Source organism: Nannobrachium achirus (genome assembly GCF_963921795.1).
Source record: "Nannobrachium achirus genome assembly, chromosome: 19".
Lineage (NCBI taxonomy): Eukaryota > Metazoa > Chordata > Actinopteri > Myctophiformes > Myctophidae > Nannobrachium > Nannobrachium achirus.
Window position 1 is genome coordinate 22,643,807 of NC_137826.1, and position 20,563 is coordinate 22,664,369.

The window sequence follows — 20,563 nt, forward strand, 5'->3', positions numbered from 1 at the left end:
CTGTAATACTTTATTGATCGCCTCTTGTCTTGAATGTTTAAACATGCTATGCTTGATAACAAGCTTGATAAGCCCAAAGCTTATTGATACCGGGTACACAAAAAATCTGTTATCGAGTTATCGAGCTACCCTTGTTTAGGGCTCCATCCCTATTCATAATTCATTATCATTAATAGAAGGAACAAGGAATGAATATGGCAAAAAACAAAAGGGGGACAAAATATTGTTGTTCATGGGAACTGGGGCGTTGATAATACAAACCCTCACACATAATGCACACACAAATGCATGCACACACACTACACCTGGAAACACACATGCACGAACGCCCGCGCGCGCACGCACGCGCGCGCGCACGCACGCACGCACGCACGCACGCACGCACGCACGCACGCACGCACGCACGCACACACACACACACACACACACACACACACACACACAGATATCTGCGTATAACAAGAAACCAAGACGAGTGAGTGAGACTCGGATGAGTTTAAATATTTAAAGGAATATACTGGTCATGCTTCCCGTGCCATTCAATAAAGAAGGATGGTAGGCTGACAAAACATGCATATTCCCTTCAGTTGTGTAACATAACTAAATACAACTACTCAAGTACTGTACAATTTTGAGGTATTTTTTGAGTATTTCCAATTTTCTGTGTATTTTACTTGTACATCTCAGAGGCAAATATTGTACTTTTACTCCACTACAATTATTTGAAATCTTTAGTTACCAGGTACTTTGTAGATTTTGATTATTATTACAAAAGAAAACATACATTACCCACTTCAGCCCTACATATACATTTCGGCCATTCGAAAATAGACGATCTACAAGTGAGCTTACAAAATGGAGCATTCTGCGTAATGATTACTTTCTACTTTTAAGTACATTTTGATGGCAATACTTTTGTACTTTTACTCAAGCAAATTTCAACTTACAATTTTACTTTTAAGGGTGCCCACACACCAAAATACCTATGAGAGTGGAATCCGCGTTCCGCCAATGAATTTCAATGAGTGTCAGTAGACAATATCTGCGTCAGCGTGCCGCATAGACCTTGCGTTTATGCTAGAGCAAATAGATTCTCCACGCAGCTTCTGGTTCCCCCCTCTGTCCGATTGGGTGAGTAGAAGGCATAACGTTCCGAGACTCAGGAAGGGACTGGGAGATGTTTTGTTTTGAAGAGTCTCATGCACCCAAACTCTTCTCTTTTTAGCTTGTTGTTGCATCTCCCTTCAAATAAAGCAAGGGCGAGTACCCTTCGCCTGTCCATTATAGAGTTGACACGTAAAGACGATGATAATAAAGCCTATATTAACCCATTTAGAACGGGTACACATTTTGTGTATCATTATTTTATGCTTTAACTATTGAAAAATAGCAGACCGAGTGCCGCGCTGCGAGCTTGTGGATCTGCTATTTTTGAAAAATCGTGAAAATTTGAATTTTGACCCGATTCTATAAGTGTCATTTGAATCCTTCTAAGATTTTTTGAAAAACCTATGTTTCTATGTCAGCAATCTGGCCAGCCATCGTCAAAGAAAAGGTCCTTTTCACTTAACTGGAGCTCAGTTAGTCTGTTCTTGAGAGACTACTATGTCAGTGGTTCTCAAACCTTTTCATGTGAAGGACCCCCAAAATGATATTTATTTGTCCACGGACCCCCATCTCAAAATATCTGGTTCCAGGGACCCCCCAGAAGCAAAATTTGAGTTACAAACGTTCGCTTTGAAAATACATATAAATGGGTTAAATTGATAACCTTGCAAGTCGCAACATAACCTGGCTATTGTAGGCTACCTCTGCAGACAAAGGATCGCTACGCTAGTCTACAGGCTACAGGGAGGGAGGGACTTGAAAGCGAGTGACAGCCTGGTAACGTCAAGACAAGGCGATGCGGGAAGTGAGTGACAGGCGTGTCACTGGCTTTGGGACGGAATACGCTCTCTGCGTTTTTAGTCAGCCGTGCACCAAAAGAGTTTATCCGCTGCCGACCATATTTTGGTGTGTGGGCACCCTTACAGAGTATTTCTACGTTGCAGTATTGATACTTCTACTTAAGTACTTTTTCAACCACTGATTCCCTTCCAGGTAAAATCAAGTACTCAGAGCAGGTGTATGACTCATGTATGGATGCGTTCGACTGCCTTCCCTTGGCCGCTCTCATGAACCAACAGTTTCTGTGTGTCCATGGCGGGCTGTCGCCTGAAATACACACCTTAGATGACATTAAGAAGGTAAGCAACACCTAGAATTAACACAACTATTAGCTGTATAACTAACTTTGTGTGCATGTCGGTATTTGTGTACTGTACATGCATGTGAGACGACCTAGAGTGAAGTGTGTGCGTGCGAGCGAGCGTGCATGTGCATGTGCACCTCTGAGAATCTCTTCTCATTGTAGTCTTACTTGTGGATTACCAGTAAGACTCCCTAATTGGGAGATAAGCGACCGTCAGGTCCCATGTATACACAATAATGTCTGCAAAAAGCAACCTCATGGTGGCGCTAGAAGAGGGGCATGTGAGAAATCAGGGGTGACGGACGCAACAATAAAGCAGTGGTGAGGTTCCTGAGGTGGCCCAAATGGACCCTTACAGTTCTGTAACTCTGAGCATTGTGTGTGTGTGTGTGTGTGTGTGTGTGTGTGTGTGTGTGTGTGTGTGTGTGTGTGTGTGTGTGTGTGTGTGTGTGTGTGTGTGTGTGTGTGTGTCTGTAACTCTGAGCATTTGTGTGTGTGTGTGTGTGTGTGTGTGTGTGTGTGTGTGTGTGTGTGTGTGTGTGTGTGTGTGTGTGTGTGTGTGTGTGCGCGTGCGTGCGTGCGCGTGTGCGTGTATGTAGTTGGACCGGTTCAAGGAGCCCCCAGCGTTTGGGCCCATGTGTGACTTGCTATGGTCTGACCCTCTGGAGGACTACGGCAACGAGAAAACCCAGGAGTACTTCAGTCACAACTCAGTCCGGGGCTGTTCCTACTTCTACAGGTGAGATGGCCGTTCATTTCCTCATCGCTGGCTGATCACAATGTTTCATTTGGAAGCGCAGACATTCTGACAAAGTCAACCACAATGCACACAGGGTCAGATAATCGTGTTGCCATGTAATACCATGCACCACAAGTTAGCTGCAATTCAATTCTCAATTCAATTCAATTCAATTCAATTTTATTAAAGTATCAAATCATAACAAGTTATCTCAAGACACTTTACATCAAGAGTGGAGACCCGAGCAGAGACCCCAACCTGAGCAAGCAATTTTGCAACAGTGGCAACAAAAAAAAATCCCTCTTAACTGGAATAAACGTCAGGCAGACCCAGGCTCTTGGGTGGGCTGCCTCGACCGTGTCGGGGGGACAGAAAGAGAGCGAGAGCAAAGCAGAGACAGAGAGAGAAATACAGGCAAATACAAGTAGTAAAGGTATACTAATACTAGAAAGATGCAATTTGAATTGCGAGTGTGGTTGCTGACGGTTGCTGACTATATTCTACAGTAAGCTAACTGTCATGTGAAACTCGACCACTTGATTCCCTATTGATTCCCACTCCCATTGATTCCCTACTGATTCCCACTCCCGTTGATTCCCTGTTGATTCCCTATTGATTCCCTATTGATTCCCTATTGATTCCCTATCCCTGACATTTCCAATGGCAGCGGAAAAGTTACCCTAGAAGTATATAAAAGGTTACCCTAGAAGTATATAAAGTTTCCCTAGGACTGCCCTTTTGGGCAACCACGCTAATAATAGTGTAATGCTGCATTCACACTGAGAGAAGCCAAGCTAATGGTTTGCTTGGTAATTCAATGTATTCTCTATGCAAACCAGCTTTAAAATATTCCAAGCTTTTTTTTCCAGCTTGGAAATTTTAAAAGCTGGTTTGCATAGAGAATACATTGAATTACCAAGCAAACCATTAGCTTGGCTTCTCTGTATGTGAATGAGGCATTAGACAGTTTGTAATATAATATGGTTTAACAATAATGTTAAACAGTATATAACAGTATACAATGTTAAGATAATATACAATATAATAATATACAATATAGTGAGTGGTATAATACTAGTAAGACGCCTCAGGGCGACAAGTGAGGTTGCGCCATGTCTTGGCAGTCTGGCCAGTGATGTATATCGGACCAGTTCCCCATATATGGATATGAAGTCTTGTAAGATATAGGCTTAATATTGATGACATCAGCGATCTCCATATATGGGCATAGAGTGGTTCCCATGACATCACAACATACAATCCCTATTATGCCCAATCATGGAGATCCCTGTCTGACCCAGCCACACCACTGTGATGTCACCTGTTTATGACCATATATGGAGATCCCTGCTCGGAGTGTCTGACATCACTGTGATGTCACAGTGATGTGTCAGGGGAACCACAGTGTCAGGCGTTACACGTATACGGACAAGCTGTGCCGGCCGGTTCTGACAGTAAACTGCGACCTGCGGTCGCAATAATATAGTGGCAATCCATGGAGGCCCGGTCCGCAGTCAACTTATATATAGGGCTCTATTTTGATTGTCTTAAGTACCAGCTCTTATGCCTTAACTTAAAGGCCTGTCCATACTGTCTCCGACCACCGAACCTTTCATCGGACAGTTCCTACTTTCCGACGTGCAGCTTTCCGAACTCTAATTCGGGGTAACGCTTTTCAGAAGATGTGAGTGGCGTCATTTTGTAGTTGAACCGGACCTTTCCGACGAAAAGCTTGGTGGTCGGAGACAGTATGGACAGGCCTTAAAGTTAAGGCATAAGAGCTGGTACTTTAAGCCCCTGATACACATAGCAATTTTTTCATCAATATCAACCAGCAACGACCAGAGGCGTCAATTGGGTATGGCTACTGGCAGCGTCATTGGATTAATCTTTTTACCTTCACGGAAGTTCAAGCGTGCAAGACACCAACAGGCATGAATTTATTTTAGGAAGTACATTTTATTTTTCTCCCTTTAGCCAAGGTATGGAAACTGCCATACCTAAACATACCCAATTGACGCCTCTGATCGTTGCTGGTTGATATTGATGAAAGAATTGTTACGTGTATCAGGGGCTTAAGACAATCAAAATAGAGCCCATAGTCTGGTCGGCAAGGGAAGACCAGCAACATTGGTCACAAAATACGGCTCTGCCATGGTTATATTTTCACGACTCTAGAACCTGAACATGCTGATCAGTGTGTCCGCTATTCATTCATTCATTCATTCATTCATTCATTCATTCATTCATTCATTCAGACATCAGTTTATCCAGGTGCTCAGGGTATGGCAGGGTCCTTGTTTTTCTTCCGGCGTGGACCTTTGAGCATTAATAAATAATTAAAACACTTTTGAAAGTTTGATGGGTTTGTGGGTAGCAGTGAGGTAGTGGAGAAACAGAAGGATTGTTGCTGGGGAGGATGCAGTGGTCTGCACTTCAAGTAACATAACATGTACTGTATGTGTTTACAGATAACAGCATAGCATAATTTAACATAACATCAATGCATAATATAGCATACGATAGTATAGCATGGTATCAGTATCAGCATTCCCTGAGGGGAGATTTGATTTATTCACGCAACAATATCCACATACAGCAAGCAACTAGAAAAATACCTGCTAAAGGCCAGGTAGGTTATGGTGGGCCAGCATTGTATTCATTTATTGCACAGACACTATGTTGATTTGTGGGAGTGTTGAACATCTGTAAGAGTAGTAGCAGCACATTTGTAATATCAAATAGTGTGTTTTGCAAAAATCTGCCTCCTGGTGGCCTCCTGGTGTTTCACAGCAATCGGACTCTGCATTCATGATGGATTAAGAGCGTCTGTTAAATGCCTAAATTGTAAATTGTAATTTGATAGTCATTCTTAGCCAATCAGGATGCAATATATTATTTTCTTTGCTCTTCCTCGTGGACCCACTGTGCAGATTATACCAGTGTCAGTCTACCTTATGTGGATTATGGAGACATTTTGCACATTAAACCTATGTACAATGCACTGACTTTTTGTCCTTTTTTGTGTTTTTTTCTAGCACCTTAACTAACATCCATATCATGCACAGTATACATCTGCTGCTATGCTCACACACATTTGTATCTCATCTATAGTCTAGTAAATCTAGGGAAAAAATCAGGTTGGACAAAATTTTATTATTTAGTTTTTCAACTGATTCTGACAGGAAATTAGGTCTACTAGCCAGGATAAAAAAATCTACCATGATCTGCTCACTGCAAATACCCACAGTGGCCAAATCAAGTTGGGCTCCCATCGACTTTCTATACAGGAGGAAAATACCTAGAAAAAAAATCTGCTTTAAGTAGGATGTGAGGGGTCTAACTAGGGGTTTGACATGATGCTGAATCCATTGCAAGCATTTGTTTTGCACAAAAAACATTCCTTGGGCTAACAATGGCCCCAGAAAATGATGGTTTAGTGATGAAAAGTGATGAGTCATCACTTTTCCACAGTTTTGTGGGCGTTTTATGGGGCCAATGAATGTTTTTGTGCAAAACAAATGCTTGCAATGGATTCAGCATCATGACAAACCCCTAGTTAGACCCCTCACATCCTATTTAAAGCAGATTTCTTTTCTGGGTATTTTCCTCCTGTATAGAAAGTCGATGGGAGCCCAACTTGATTTGGCCACTGTGGGTATTTGCAGTGAGCAGATCCCGGTAGATTTTTTATCCTGGCTAGTAGACCTAATTTCAGAATCAGTTGAAAAACGAAATAATAAAATGTTGTCCAACCTCAGCCTTATTTTTACTGGACTACTAAGGTACCATATGTAATTATGTAGATATTCTGTCTTCCTTGTTTTTGATCAGGATGAAGTATGAAAAATCCAACAGATCTGTCTTGATCACATGACTATAGAGATAATGTGTACCGATCTTCAGTAAATATAAAACAAATCAGCCTCCTGGTGGTGCTATAACAGGCCGATGTGAAACATTTTGGGCCAGAGGTTCTATTCTGGCCTCCAGGGAGTGTGTGTGCAAAGTTTCGTGTTAATCGTTAAAGCCGGCAGATAAGCTGTACACGGACGGATGGACACACCCACACGCTCGGACTGGCAGCGGTGAAAACATAATCTCGGCCACACCTTCGGCATGACGGAGACAACAATCAAAGATTAGTTTTTGTATTTTTAAGTGATTCAAGTGAAGAAAACAAAAAGGAAATCTGCAAATTCTGGTAGGGCATCTGTGCAGGGGTTGGAGTTTGGTGGCTCAGGCTGTATGAATACCAAACATATGCACATAGCCTTTGGTTTGATGCCTGAACAGGTATAGTACATGCCATCGCCTCCATCCTCTCTGCACTGTCCTTCCTGAATAAATCTCTGAATAAATCAATGAAATGCCGTAAAATCTTTAAAGAGAGCCTGGGGTTTGCTTCTGGCTTGTGAGCTGTCAACACCACTCTCTGCCCTGCATCTTCTGTCTGCTCCATGCTGTACTATCCAGCACAAAGGCCTTTAACCACTTAAACCCCGAGTTGGCTCTGTATTTGGACAGCTTTTTTCCAGAAAATAGCCGATCTAAAACTAGTGGATTGTCTATTGTTGTTTAATGTCCCGACTCCCCCCAGAATATGCATGTCAGGGTTCAGGTGGCAAAAAAAAAGAGAGGAGAAAAACGACAGCAAAACTTGTGGCAGCAGCAGGTCATTGCAGACTTGATTGATTGATTGAAGACTAAAAGTTTGCATAGGAAAAGGTACGGTTTCATGACAGTACAGTTCACTGGTACATGGTCAAATAAAAGGAGATCCTAGTAAGCTTTTCGGCTTATTTACACAGGAAACCTTTATGTATCTCATATATCATTGAATGACAGACAGACAGAACACAGTACTATGCAGTAGATAAAAAAAAAAAAGAAATAGGGGTCAGGGGGGAGGGTAAGGCTAGGCTAGGTTTGTTTTTACCAGTTACGAGCGGCTGCAGCCTGTAAGTGGTTTTTCAGGGAGATTTCTAAAGGATGTTAGGGATTTACACTCCTTTAAGGCCTTCGGTAAGGCGTTCCACGTTTTGGTGATTTGGCAGGAGAACAAGTTTGACCCTTTGTTTGAGCTGACTCTGGGTTGAACGTGATCTGTGGCGCTGCCTCTGGTGTTCTAATTGTGAACATCCTTGACGTTTTTAAAGTATTTCATGGGTATCTTGGAGGTGTAGTGTATCTTGTACACCAGGCCCATTGCAAGATGCTTCAAGATGGAAAACAAAATAGATGGCAAAGCATGGTTGTCAAGCAGCGCTCCTGATTAATTATGTGGACTACCGGATTTGGACATTTACCAGCCCAGGCACAGCTCCTGTCAGAAACTGGCACAGGAAGCAGTGATACGAGAATCGTTGATTCTCATTTCACCGCTTCCTGCATGCAGGGGCGTCACCAGGGGGGGGGGGGGAGTGGGACTGAGTTACTAGGGCCCAAGGTGGAGGGGCCTTAGTTATTTTATACTTTAGCGATTGAAAAATAGCAGATATACAAGCTCACAGCGCGGCACCGAGTGCCACGTTGTGAGCTTGTATATCTGCTATTTTTGAAAAGTAGTGAATATGTGTGCAAATCTTTGAATATTATGTTTTTTAAGCGAACATTCGGAACTCAAATTTTGCTTATGGGAAACAAAGGTTTTTCAAAAAGGATTTGAAATATTCAAAGACTTGCACACATTTTCACAATTCTTCTAAAATAGCAGATCTACAAGCTCACAGCGCAGCACCTGTGAGCTTTTTAGATCTGCTATTTTTCAATAGTTAAAGCGCAAAATAATGCGTAATAATGCGTTCCCAGTCTAAATGGTGTTAACCCCCCCCCATGAAGAACATTCATGGAGGGGCCCGCAGTGAATCCTTGTACCCGGGGCCCAGAATTTAGTGCGACACCCCTGCTGCACGCCAGTTCCAGGCTGACAGGGCTTATTGTCTCTCTTGGCGTTGGGAGAAGGTAGCTCTGAGGGCACTGTGTGGGTGGAGAGCCGCTCTTAAGCCGGCCATTCTCAACCTGTGGGCCGGGGACCGCTGGTGGCCTGGAGGCCAGTGGTTCTCAACCTGTGGGCCGGGGACCGCTGGTGGCCTGGAGGCCAGTGGTTCTCAACCTGTGGGCCGGGGACCGCTGGTGGCCTGGAGGCCAGTGGTTCTCAACCTGTGGGCCGGGGACCGCTGGTGGCCTCGAGGCCAGTGGTTCTCAACCTGTGGGCCGGGGACCGCTGGTGGCCTCGAGGGCAGTGGTTCTCAACCTGTGGGCCGGGGACCAATGGTGGCCTCGAAGGCAGCGGTTCTCAACCTGTGGGCCGGGGACCGCTGGTGGCCTCGAAGGCAGCGGTTCTCAACCTCTGGGCCGGGGACCGCTGGTGGCCTCGAAGGCAGTGGTTCTCAACCTGTGGGCCGGGGACTGCTGGTGGCCTCGAGGGCAGTGGTTCTCAACCTGTGGGTCGGGACCCCCAGGGGTCCTCACTCAACAGTAAGCGAACCAACATAAAGTTTAAGTGTATAGAGGGTACAGTATCTGCACATTTTGGCCAAATTGGCAAATATTAGAGGCCCGATCTACATGTGAGCATGTAGATCGTGAGCATGTGTGGAAAACAAACACATTTTTCTTTAAAACCCTGAAATGATACTGATAAATAATCTAAGCCAGGAACACAATCGATTGATTGTCTGATTGATGATCATTAAAATAAACATTGCTCTGAAAATGCACGTGGCCCACGCATCTGACCTCTTCAGATGGGTGGGGTTTCAAGTGGGTCCTGATCCAGAAAAGGTTGAGAACCATAATTACATCTATCTCATCATGTCATCTTCAGCACAGACCTGATTTCACTGTATATTAATAATTGAAGATGCTTCTTACAGTAACCTGTATTATCTCTGTGTTAGCTATGCTATTGTCATTGTTAAAAGGTTAACGCTTAATATTCTGATAGTAGTCACTGCTATACAGTGTATATTCAGTAACAGGGGTCTCCCTGTCTCTCCGGCTCTTAATTAAAGAGAAAATACACTTGACAATTTCAGCCAATCAGGAGACAATGCCCATTTATCAGATTTAGAGTGTGTTTGTCTGATCACTTCTTTATGTCATCACTTCCAATTTCAGCTGTGTGTCCTGTATGCTGTATGACTTCTCTCTCCTGATTGGATAACATTGGTATCCCGACCTGAAAATGTATTTAGCATATCAGAAAATAGCGAACACTTATTTAAAAATATAACTTAATCCACCTAGACTGGACTGCATGGAATTGTTTTAAAATAAAATAAATGGTCCATGTAAAATATTGGTTACATCAGTTTGTACTCAAGTACACTTGTCAGTTTATATGATATAGTGTAACGGTAATTCAATAAATATTCACTGTAATGGTGACATCTTCCTAAACCCTTAAATGTTCTGCCTTGCAGTTATCCAGCTGTATGTGAGTTCCTACAGAGCAACAACCTGCTATCAGTCATCAGAGCACATGAAGCACAAGATGCTGGGTATGTAACACAATGCATATCGTCGTTGTCGGGTGGAAATCTCGTATCTCCAAGTTTCAAATTTGTACGTTCTTTCGCAAATTAAAGCCCTGCTTCATCATACAAGGCCGTCGCACAAAAGTAGTGAAAAAAGCAGATCTACAAGCACACAACGCCTCGCGGTGCGAGGCGTTGTGTGCTTGTAGATCGGCTGTTTTCACTAGTTTGAATCATTTTTCAAATGATAAATGCAAAACCAACGGTTTTGGACATACAAGGTTTTCACCTGACAACGACAATATACAATACTAGACACACGCACGCACACGCGCACCCATTTACACACACATGCACACGCACACGCACACGCACACACACACACACACACACACACACACACACACACACACACACACACACACATACACACACACCTTGACTACCTCCCTTAAAACATGTAGCTCGCTGGCATCCTTCAAAACTGCCCCGAAAACTCACCTTTCAGGAGGCCAGAGAAGGAGGTAGTTATCACTTCTCCCATAGACATGCGAGAAGTGAGCACCCCCCCTACCTTAGCCCCACCCCCTTGTTTAACCCATTCCTGTATAGTACATATAGTATTTTTATAACTGCGATATTATTGAATGTTTTCTTTGCTTGCTATTTGTTATGGCCATGAATTAAATACCAAGGACATCCAACGTAAAAGAAAAGACCGTAAAAGGTCTTATTTGGGATGTACCTTTTAGGCAGGGTGTTTAACTGTACTTGTATTGTACTACATTTCAATTGTATTGACTATACTTGTACTGTTCTCCATTTTTGTCTAATAAAATAATCAATCAATCAATCAATCAATCAATCAATCACACAAGAACACACATACTACACATACAAATGCGAATGAAAAACTACATTAACAAATACAAAAATGCTACTCTACTGTTCCTCTCTTCTGCTTCTATCTCTTCCTGATCACGTTGTAGATATCGGATGTACCGCAAGAGTCAGACCACCGGGTTCCCCTCCCTCATTACCATCTTCTCAGCGCCAAACTATCTGGATGTTTACAACAATAAAGGTGAGGCAACCTCGTCATCCCTCTATTACAATTTACTGTTAAGCAGGAGTGCTTCAGGGGTAGGCAACCTTAGGCACAGGTGCCAACATTGGCACAGGGGAGGGTGATCACTGGCACAGTGGCATAAGTGTAAGAGAGAGGACTATGTTTTAAAATAAAAATATATATAAATGAAGTTCCCTCACATTTGTATGCAAATTACATCCAGCATATAATTCTACATACATTCAAACTCTGACTGGGGAGGGAGTCTCAGAAATAGATGGGAATATTCTAATCCTGATGTGAAAGAGAATATTTCATGTTTGGACAATCAAAATCTGTTGTTGGAAATACTTCAACATAATGTTGATGTGGCACACTGACTATCAAGCAAAAACAAAGCAAAAAACATGGCACTTCATGTCAAAAAGGTTGCTGTGCTAGATAGTAACTAACCAGGGTACCAGCCAGGTGAACATCAAACCTAGCATTTCTCTAAGCAACATGCTACCTAAATAATAAATATTAGCCTTTGAGGTCAAGAAAACAATATGTCTGTCTAAAATAACTATCTGGACGCCAAAGGACCTGACCAAGACAACAAGACTGCACCTGGACATGAACATCAAACAAATACAAATAGCACTGAGAAATGGCACTTACAAAACACAAAGACAATAGCAAGTACCGAAAAATACAGACATTACTTTAAACAGTAAAATGAAAAAAATAAAAATAAGACAGACAAATGTCCTTGATTTATAAATGTATTTTTATAACTACTTATTTTTTTTGTTTTAACTTTGATCAATACGTTACCCAACCTCTAGGGTAGTGGTTCTCTAAGTGGGCTCTGTGGACCCCTAGGGGTCCTTGAGGGGGCTCCAGGGGAATGTGGATGTGGAGTGGTATTGTATTGTATTGTTCGGTACAGGGTCATTCGGTTCGTATTGAACGTATAACCTATCTTGTGCAGGGGAATGCAAAACGCACCAGTGAGCTCCCGTTTGCTAGCGTTGTGAAATGTGTGTCTGGGTTGCCATGGGCTGTGGGAGAGAGACGGGGAGCGTGGGAGGCACTGTCGGTCCTACTGACTATCTCCATGTGCTTTATCTGCCTTGATGTAACAGTGTCAGCAATGCTTGGCCTCAGCTGGGTCTCAGCGGGGCCCTCTAGTGGTTCACTGTGTCATAGTCCCTGCTACTGTGTCTTGCATTGCACACATAACTGCAAACAACTCCTATATGACCATATTCACACTGAGGGCATCATAATGGGTTTTACTGGTGTATCGTTTGTTGTCGCGTGGAAACTTTGGGTGTCCAAAATACACGTTTGTTTTGTATTTATCATTTAAAAAAAATATTTAAACTAGTGAAAATAGCCGATCTACACACAATGCCCGGTGCGAGGCGTTGTGTGCTTGTAAATCTGCTATTTTCACTAGTTTTGTGCAACAGTCTCATATGATGAGGCAGGGTTTTCATTTACAAAAACAACATGCACATTTCAAACTTGGGAGATACAACGTTTCTGCCTGACAGTGACGATATATTCATGCAGCAATAGCACATTTCTATGCAAGTCACAACAAAAATGTAATACAAAATGCAGGGTTGAACCCATCAGTGTACAGTCAGTGTGCCCATTACATGCCTAGAATTAACTATTAATTAAAGATGAACCTTTTGACTACACGCCTGTTTACTCGCCCTACAGCTGCAGTGCTGAAGTACGAGAACAATGTGATGAACATCCGACAGTTCAACTGCTCACCACATCCCTACTGGCTGCCTAACTTCATGGATGTCTTCACCTGGTCTCTGCCCTTCGTTGGAGAGAAAGGTACATCCATGAGATAACATATGAAGGTGTAATGCAGTGGTTCTCAAAATGTTTTTAAATCCAAGGACCCGCAAGGGTCCATTTGGTTCGATATACACTCTCAGAGTTACAGACATCTATGGTTGCATTTGGAACCCCCCCCCCCCCCCCCCCAGGTTTTTGTTTTAGGTTTATTGGTTCCAATACGGAGGTACAGCTCCTCCATACCTACAAAACCTGAACCCCTACAACCCCACCCGTTCACTCAGATCAGCCAACACAGGGATGCTGACAGAACCCTCGCTGAAAACCCCAGGACAAAGATCCACTCGTCCTAGACAATTTGCCCTCCTGGACCCCCAAACTGTGGAATAAACTCCCTGTCACACTTAGAACTACTGCCTCACTCCCTAGCTTCCGCTGTGGACTGAAGACTCACCTCTTCAGACTCCACCTAAACCCATAGCACTGTAACACTCCCCTTCCCTCGATGACCACACATGAAGCTAGATAGCATTTTATTTTTTTAGGTTTTAGAGTTTTTTTTTTACTGATTAGGTGCTAGATTGATATTCCTATGCATTTGTTGTATTGTTGTTGATGTACTGACATATTATATTGATGTATTACCTGCTCATTGTAAGTCGCTTTGGATTAAAAGTGTCTGCTAAATGCCTAAACTGTAAACTGCAATACTTCCCTTAACATCAACAGTTGTTTGAGGAGGTCCTACAGTACCATAGTGTTGGATCTGTGTCTCCCTCTCAGCTTTTCCTACTGGCTATCTCTATTTTGGAATAAACAGGGAGTGCATAGCCCAACATGTCTATGGTTGACAATCATGTTTTCTCATATTTAACCTTTATAGTATGGTTTGGTTTTTGAACAAATTTAACTAGTATGCAATTACAATAGTTATCCTTCAATTATCTTTTCATGCATTCTCCATTATCCAGTCACAGAGATGTTGGTGAATGTGCTCAGTATTTGCTCAGACGACGAACTCATGAATGAAGAAGAAGAAGAGATTTTTGATCGTAAGTGTAATCATCATTACTATAATATTAATAACTATTTTGGTTTGGTGCAGTGCTGGAGCAAATAGTTTTGATCATTACATCATGTGACTTAGCAACAAATCATATCTTAATTTTATGGCAGCGCATGCTTCATTTTCAAATTGAGATTGTGATCAATTAATGTCATTTCAGCCAATGCAGCTGCAGCACGCAAGGAGGTGATTAGGAACAAGATCCGTGCCATTGGGAAGATGGCCAAGATGTTCCAAGTTCTCAGGTGTGTGTGTGTGTGTGTGTGTGTGTGTGTGTGTGTGTGTGTGTGTGTGTGTGTGTGTGTGTGTGTGTGTGTGTGTGTGTGTGTGTGTGTGTGTGTGTGTGTGTTTGTGTGTGTGTGTGTGTGCGCGCGCGTGCACGTGTGTGCGCGCGCGTGCATGCTCTGGGACATTGTTCAGCACAACTTAATCGTAGCTTTAGATTCCCTCCCCAGCAAATAGTGTTCATGCTGTACAGTATATCTGCATAGACATTGTGTTTACATAACCATATTAATTGAAAGATGTAGCAATCTGTGTGTGCGTGCTTACATGTGTGTGTGCGTACGTGCGTGTGTGTTTCTGTTCAGCTGTTGTGCAGGCCGAAACAGATCATAGAAAGACACTGTGTCGTTGCAGGGTGGTCTGACCGAGACTAATCATGTGTGAGTGATGTATGAGTGTGTCTGCGAGCGTGCACGTGTGTGTGTGTGTGTGTGTGTGTGTGTGTGTGTGTGTGTGTGTGTGTGTGTGTGTTAGGGCATTCACGAATAGTGATTTTTAGTATTCGAATGATTCGACCTCAAAGTATTCGAATAGTCGAATATTCGACAGGACTGGCCTAACTGTCAAATATTAAGTAAGCAAGAGGCAAACATTGTGAAAATAGCCGATCTACATGCTCACAACGCCTCGCAACGCGAGGCGTTGTGAGCATGTAGATCTGCTATTTTCACAATAAATAAAAATAAATGTCACATTGAATGTAATACCTACAATTCCAAGTGCTTGTCAGGGTGGGGACCCCAGTGTGTGTGTATGTGTGTGTGTGTGTGTGTTGTGGGCAGAGGTCAGGGCACGGCGAGGCTGGGTTCAGAGGACTTTAGTGACCTGTGTGTCCTACCCCTCCCTCCCTCCCGGTGTCTCCTGCAGGGAGGAGAGTGAGAACGTGTTGACGCTGAAGGGCCTGACGCCCACTGGCATGCTGCCCAGCGGGGTGCTCTCTGGAGGCAAACAGACACTGCAGAGTGGTGAGAACAAAGCCCAGCACGGGCACTTTGTCTCCCCCTTCTTACGCTTTCCTTTTTATGTCTTTTCTCTTTTCATCGTTGATCCAATTTTTCTGTCTGTCTGTCTGTCTGTCTGTCTGTCTGTCTGTCTGTCTTTCTGTCTGTCTCTTTCTTAAACACAGAAAAACACAAAGCACCACAGCAAACAGCTGTTTTTATTTCCCCCCTTTTGTTCCTTTTCCATGTAAATTAGGTTGTCAGATACAGATTTATAAGGCTGCTACACACCAGGCCGACTTCGGGCCGTCGGGTCGTTGGGCCATCGATACGCTTCTGTCACCCAAAATAGCTTGTAGTAGGCTATCTTTTGTTATGTGCACAGCCATCGTGGTAGTGAGGTGTCCCTAAACTGACCCTCCATATCAATCAGTGTCGCCCATCGACAACAAGCGCACGCGGGCAGTGAATGCATCTGTGAAGCCTGCAAGTCTCTCCGTCTCTCTCTTTCTCCCTCTCTCTCACACGCTCACTGTCCTAGGTCCTATGGGCTGAACAAGCCAACCAGAGAGCTCCCCCTCTCTATTGTCAACTAGTCCTACTCCTGCCGCAGATTCACCTTTTGAATTGACCATTCTACCCACGTAGATGCCTGGCTACCACTGATGGCATCACATTAGACGAGTGATTTTTGTGCCAACATTGGCTTGGTGCAGGGGTAGGCAACCTGCTGATATAGAGCCGCATGTGGCTCTTAGGCCCTCTCCTATGACTCCCTGTTGCTTGGGCAAAGAAGTAAAGGAATACTTATTTTATTTTTTTATTTTATTTTTAGGTTTAGGAGGAAAAAGGTGTTGCCTACACACACCAGATAATAAGAATACATTATTGAAGGAAAATAAAGATTGTATTAATGCTTGGATATATCTGTTTGCTTTCACCACCAACTCTGCTGAATTTACTGGTATACTTATCTGCTTTGAGAAATTAGCAAACAATAATAAAAAAAAAAAATATTGTGCTTTCCAGAATAAGCACAAAGAAGCAAACATAATTTTGCGGCTCCAGACAGATTTTGTATTAATTCTTGAGCCAAAATTGTCTCTTTGGATAATAAATGTTGCCTACCCCTGTCAATGTCTTAAGATTACTATAGTGTAAAACAAGGTTAGAACAAAAGCAGTGGACTGTTCATTGTCCAGTCAAAGTCTCTGCTCGAGTTGGCTATGATGTAAAACTGTGCATGGTCTAAGTGTTCTAAAGATGTTAACCCTGGGCTCTGATTTTCAGGTGCGATACCTTACCCAAAGCTTTTACTTAAAAGAGACCAGGTCTTAGAAAGTCTATCTGTTGCTGTCTCAATGTCTGTTTTTTCACGTTTCTTGTTTTTCCTTATATCCCAAGTCTGTTTTAAGATGTCCACATCCACTCACTGAATTGCAAGACATACAAACAAATACACAAACAACAAGTACATTTACATTTATAAATGTGCTCACATCAAAAGAAGAGCAGAAGAGAGGACAAGTCTCCGTTATGATACCACCCCAGCAGCTGTCATTGTAGACATTTAGTAGATATTTTTGGTGGGCTTTATCTAGGCTCTCCTGCCCTGCCCTCTCTCTCTCCGTCATCCACCCTAGCAGCCATCCTGAGACCTGAGTGAATTGTCCAACGCATGCTCCACTGAATCCTCCTGGCTGTCATGCCGGTGCATACATGCATACATCTCTCATTAGCTTGATGCTATATAGACCTGCCTTCCGCCCCGGGGCTGCTGAAATGCTACATTCTGCATGGCTTTGTCACGAGTAACCTGCTCCCCTCCTCTCCCCTCCTCCCCTTCCAGCCACGGTTGAAGCCATTGAAGCGATCGACGACAGAGAAGCTGAGGACGGAGAAGGTAAATCCATGTCATCGTGTCCAGGACGGGCCTGGTAGCGCGTCCATCACATAATCGCTGCCCATTCCGTCCGGAATGTGTTGCATGACTTGCTCCCTCTCCACTCTGCACTCTCTACATTGGCCTGTCTAAATACAAAATACCCCAACGAGGTTTTCCTGCAAGCGAAGCATTGAATCCACCTGCCTGTGCAGTACAAAATTGTTCGCCTGCTATTAACACCACCAAGACTTGAAAAATACCTAAAAATGTTTTTTTTTTCTTCTGAAAAACATATTTTTCTTTATCTGTAGTGCTCAACGTTTTTAATATCAAGGACTTATATGTATTTGACCGCAGAGTGACTCATCTCAAAATATTTAGTTCCAGGCAGGGACCCCCAGAAGCAAAGATTTCAGTTAAAAATGTTTGCTGTAAAAGAATATATATTCAGATTGCCTATAGATTTTCAAGTTTTTTCAAAAATGGCAGATCTACAAGCGCATAGCGCTGCACTCTGTGCTGCGCTATGAGCTTGTATATCTGCTATTTTTGAATAACCAAAGTCTTAATGGGTTAACACCATCGAATAGTTATGTCATGATAAAGGAAATACAAATGAGATACCTGGAATGTTTGATTCAACAGAGCAATTCCTCCTGGTGCTAACAATGAAGTAATGTATGTTTTAAGCCTTTATTTTATGAACATAAAATGTATTCTTAATGGGGGCTACATTGTGTACATCAGGCCCTTTGAAATAAACTCTACAGCAGTAGCTGTCAACAGCTTTGCTTTTCCATTTCCAATATCCCAAACCTGTCAAACCCCAATATATATAATAGTTAATACAAAGCTCCTTTGTTCCAAGACCATGACCACCACACTGGCTCTAAGCATCTGGACATAATAATAATATTCACCAACCTCAGTAGATCAACACTACTGATTCCCGAGTGTGGCAAAGCTGCGGCTCACCGCTTCAAGAGATGGGTCAAATGCGGAGAACAAATCTTGCATACAGCAATGTAAATAGTAAAACTTTAACGTAAACCTCGCAAAGTCAAGTGGTTCTTCGAGATGCATGTTGGTTGGGCTCGGCTGGTAAGCTTCATCTGGATCACAATTGCATTGCATTGCAAGACAGGCAGTTCAAATGAATGCATCTTGAAGGCTGTTTCATGAGTTCATATCACGATAGGTCTCAAATAATTATTGCCCATTCTTATCAGATATTGCAGCAGTAGATAAAGCACCATAAACAAGAGGTACACTTCAAAAGATGGTGCAGTAAATTGGACACTTCTTCCTTGAATAGCTGGGTGTTGTGAGTGCTGATTACATGGTTGAAAATGTTTCAGTTGGATACAAAATGACGAAGTGTTTCTTTTTTCTCCTTCTTTTAACCTCTGTTTAATGGAGTTGAATACTCTAAACTGTGTTCTATGTTTAGCCAGTAGCATTAATGTTTACCCTAACCTCAAATAATTGTTTACCTCTCACCTCTGCTTTGCAAGCCAACAAAATTCAAATGTCTCAACAGTGGGTCCTTAGTTACCACTGAAAATAATATGAAAATGAATCCATCCTTGTAAAGGCAGATTCCCATAGGACATGAAATCTTAATAGGAATGCAGTAATGTAGAGGAGAGTTTCTGCCATGTACACTCGCATGTACAGTAGAAGGAACTCGACTTGGTGTATGGGTTATTCCTAAACAGAATATATAGAACTAAAAATATAAGTGCAAGCAAGTAATTTGGCTAAGTCAGTGTCAAGTGCATTAAGAAAATATGTTGATTGCTCCACTGATTGCCACTAGTTGCATTGAGATGCTACATGGAATTGAATAAATTAAATGTATACCCTTACAGATGAGAGAGCCAGTGGTGCACAGGCTGTTAACAGGGTGAGTTATGTGGAGAATTGTGTCAATACATTGCAAGAGACTGATCCTGTCTATTGTTTCTCTTCCCTCCTGTGCTTTTCTACAGCCATTCGAGGGTTCTCTCCTCAGCACAAGATCAACAGCTTTGCGGAGGCTAAGGGCTTGGATCGTATCAACGAGCGCATGCCGCCGCGCAGGGAAGGGGTGAATCACGTGGGTCTCTCCATGGGAAAGATGAATATGGCAGAAGCTAACGGCACGGACGACAACAGCAACGCCCAGTGATGCGTCGTCGCAGCCCCCCGAATAACGTGCTGCTGTCAATTTGCTTTCAGCACGACATAGCCAAATCGCGATATCAGGCCTCAGAACATATAGAAGAAACCAAAACAGGCCCCACGCAGACAGAACATGACATCTAATCTCAAACGGATGAAAGTATGAAAATTTGACGATACATCGGTGCACACACGCGGAAATGGGGAGGGGGTTGGTGGCTTGGGTTAAGGGCCAAGCGGGCTGCAGGTAAACCTGTTTGGCTTCATGGTGCGTGGTGTAAAGATGTGTCCGCCTGTCATTCCCTTTGTCAATTCAACTTCAAGACTGAACCGGCAGTGAAGGCTGCATAGTTTGAGCACTATTGAACATCCGCTCTTTTCATTACAAGACCTGACAGAAGACATACTAATTGCAGTATCCACGCCACACAAATCATTTGACTATTTTATTGAGTTTATCATTAATTCACATTATACAGGGAAAAGAACATGTTTTTGCTGGTACAGTATTATCGAATGCAAATAAAAAAAAGAACACTTCATTTGTAAGAAAATGGCATTTGGAAAAGCAAAATATATACCTTTTACAACTTGCTATTCTGTTTTACCAGAGGACTAATTTATTGATTTCTCTTGTGGTAAGATGCCGTTAGTCTGCTGGGCAAAACTGGAGTGGGTGCTGCTCACGCATGCTCAGCCAACACCACCGCAGTGTGAGATCAAAATCCACCTTGGTTGCATCTCAAAACTTTCCCCTCCTCTCCTCCCCTCCGTCACTTCCTAGGTCTGCTACCAAGGAGGAAAGTGGTGTGTAATCCACTCACCTTTGCATTTTTTTCGTCTTTGAGATAGACTGCAGGAAAGCTGAGAGGGAACG

General features: G+C 42.9%; 1 protein-coding gene across 1 annotated transcript in view; it reads left to right on the top strand.

Moving 5' to 3' along the window:
* Positions 1 to 19,693, top strand: part of ppp3ca (protein phosphatase 3, catalytic subunit, alpha isozyme) — a gene marked incomplete at its 3' end in the record, with an annotated part of 38,081 nt that extends 18,388 nt beyond the window's left edge. The window contains exons 5-14 of the mRNA XM_080748502.1: positions 2,101 to 2,246; positions 2,851 to 2,990; positions 10,418 to 10,495; positions 11,461 to 11,555; positions 13,257 to 13,382; positions 14,318 to 14,398; positions 14,573 to 14,657; positions 15,565 to 15,662; positions 17,488 to 17,541; positions 19,515 to 19,693. Coding sequence (XP_080604628.1) covers positions 2,101 to 2,246; positions 2,851 to 2,990; positions 10,418 to 10,495; positions 11,461 to 11,555; positions 13,257 to 13,382; positions 14,318 to 14,398; positions 14,573 to 14,657; positions 15,565 to 15,662; positions 17,488 to 17,541; positions 19,515 to 19,693 — 1,082 coding nt within the window. The remainder of the gene's footprint in view (positions 1 to 2,100; positions 2,247 to 2,850; positions 2,991 to 10,417; positions 10,496 to 11,460; positions 11,556 to 13,256; positions 13,383 to 14,317; positions 14,399 to 14,572; positions 14,658 to 15,564; positions 15,663 to 17,487; positions 17,542 to 19,514) is intronic.
* Positions 19,694 to 20,563: the final 870 nt, after the last annotated feature.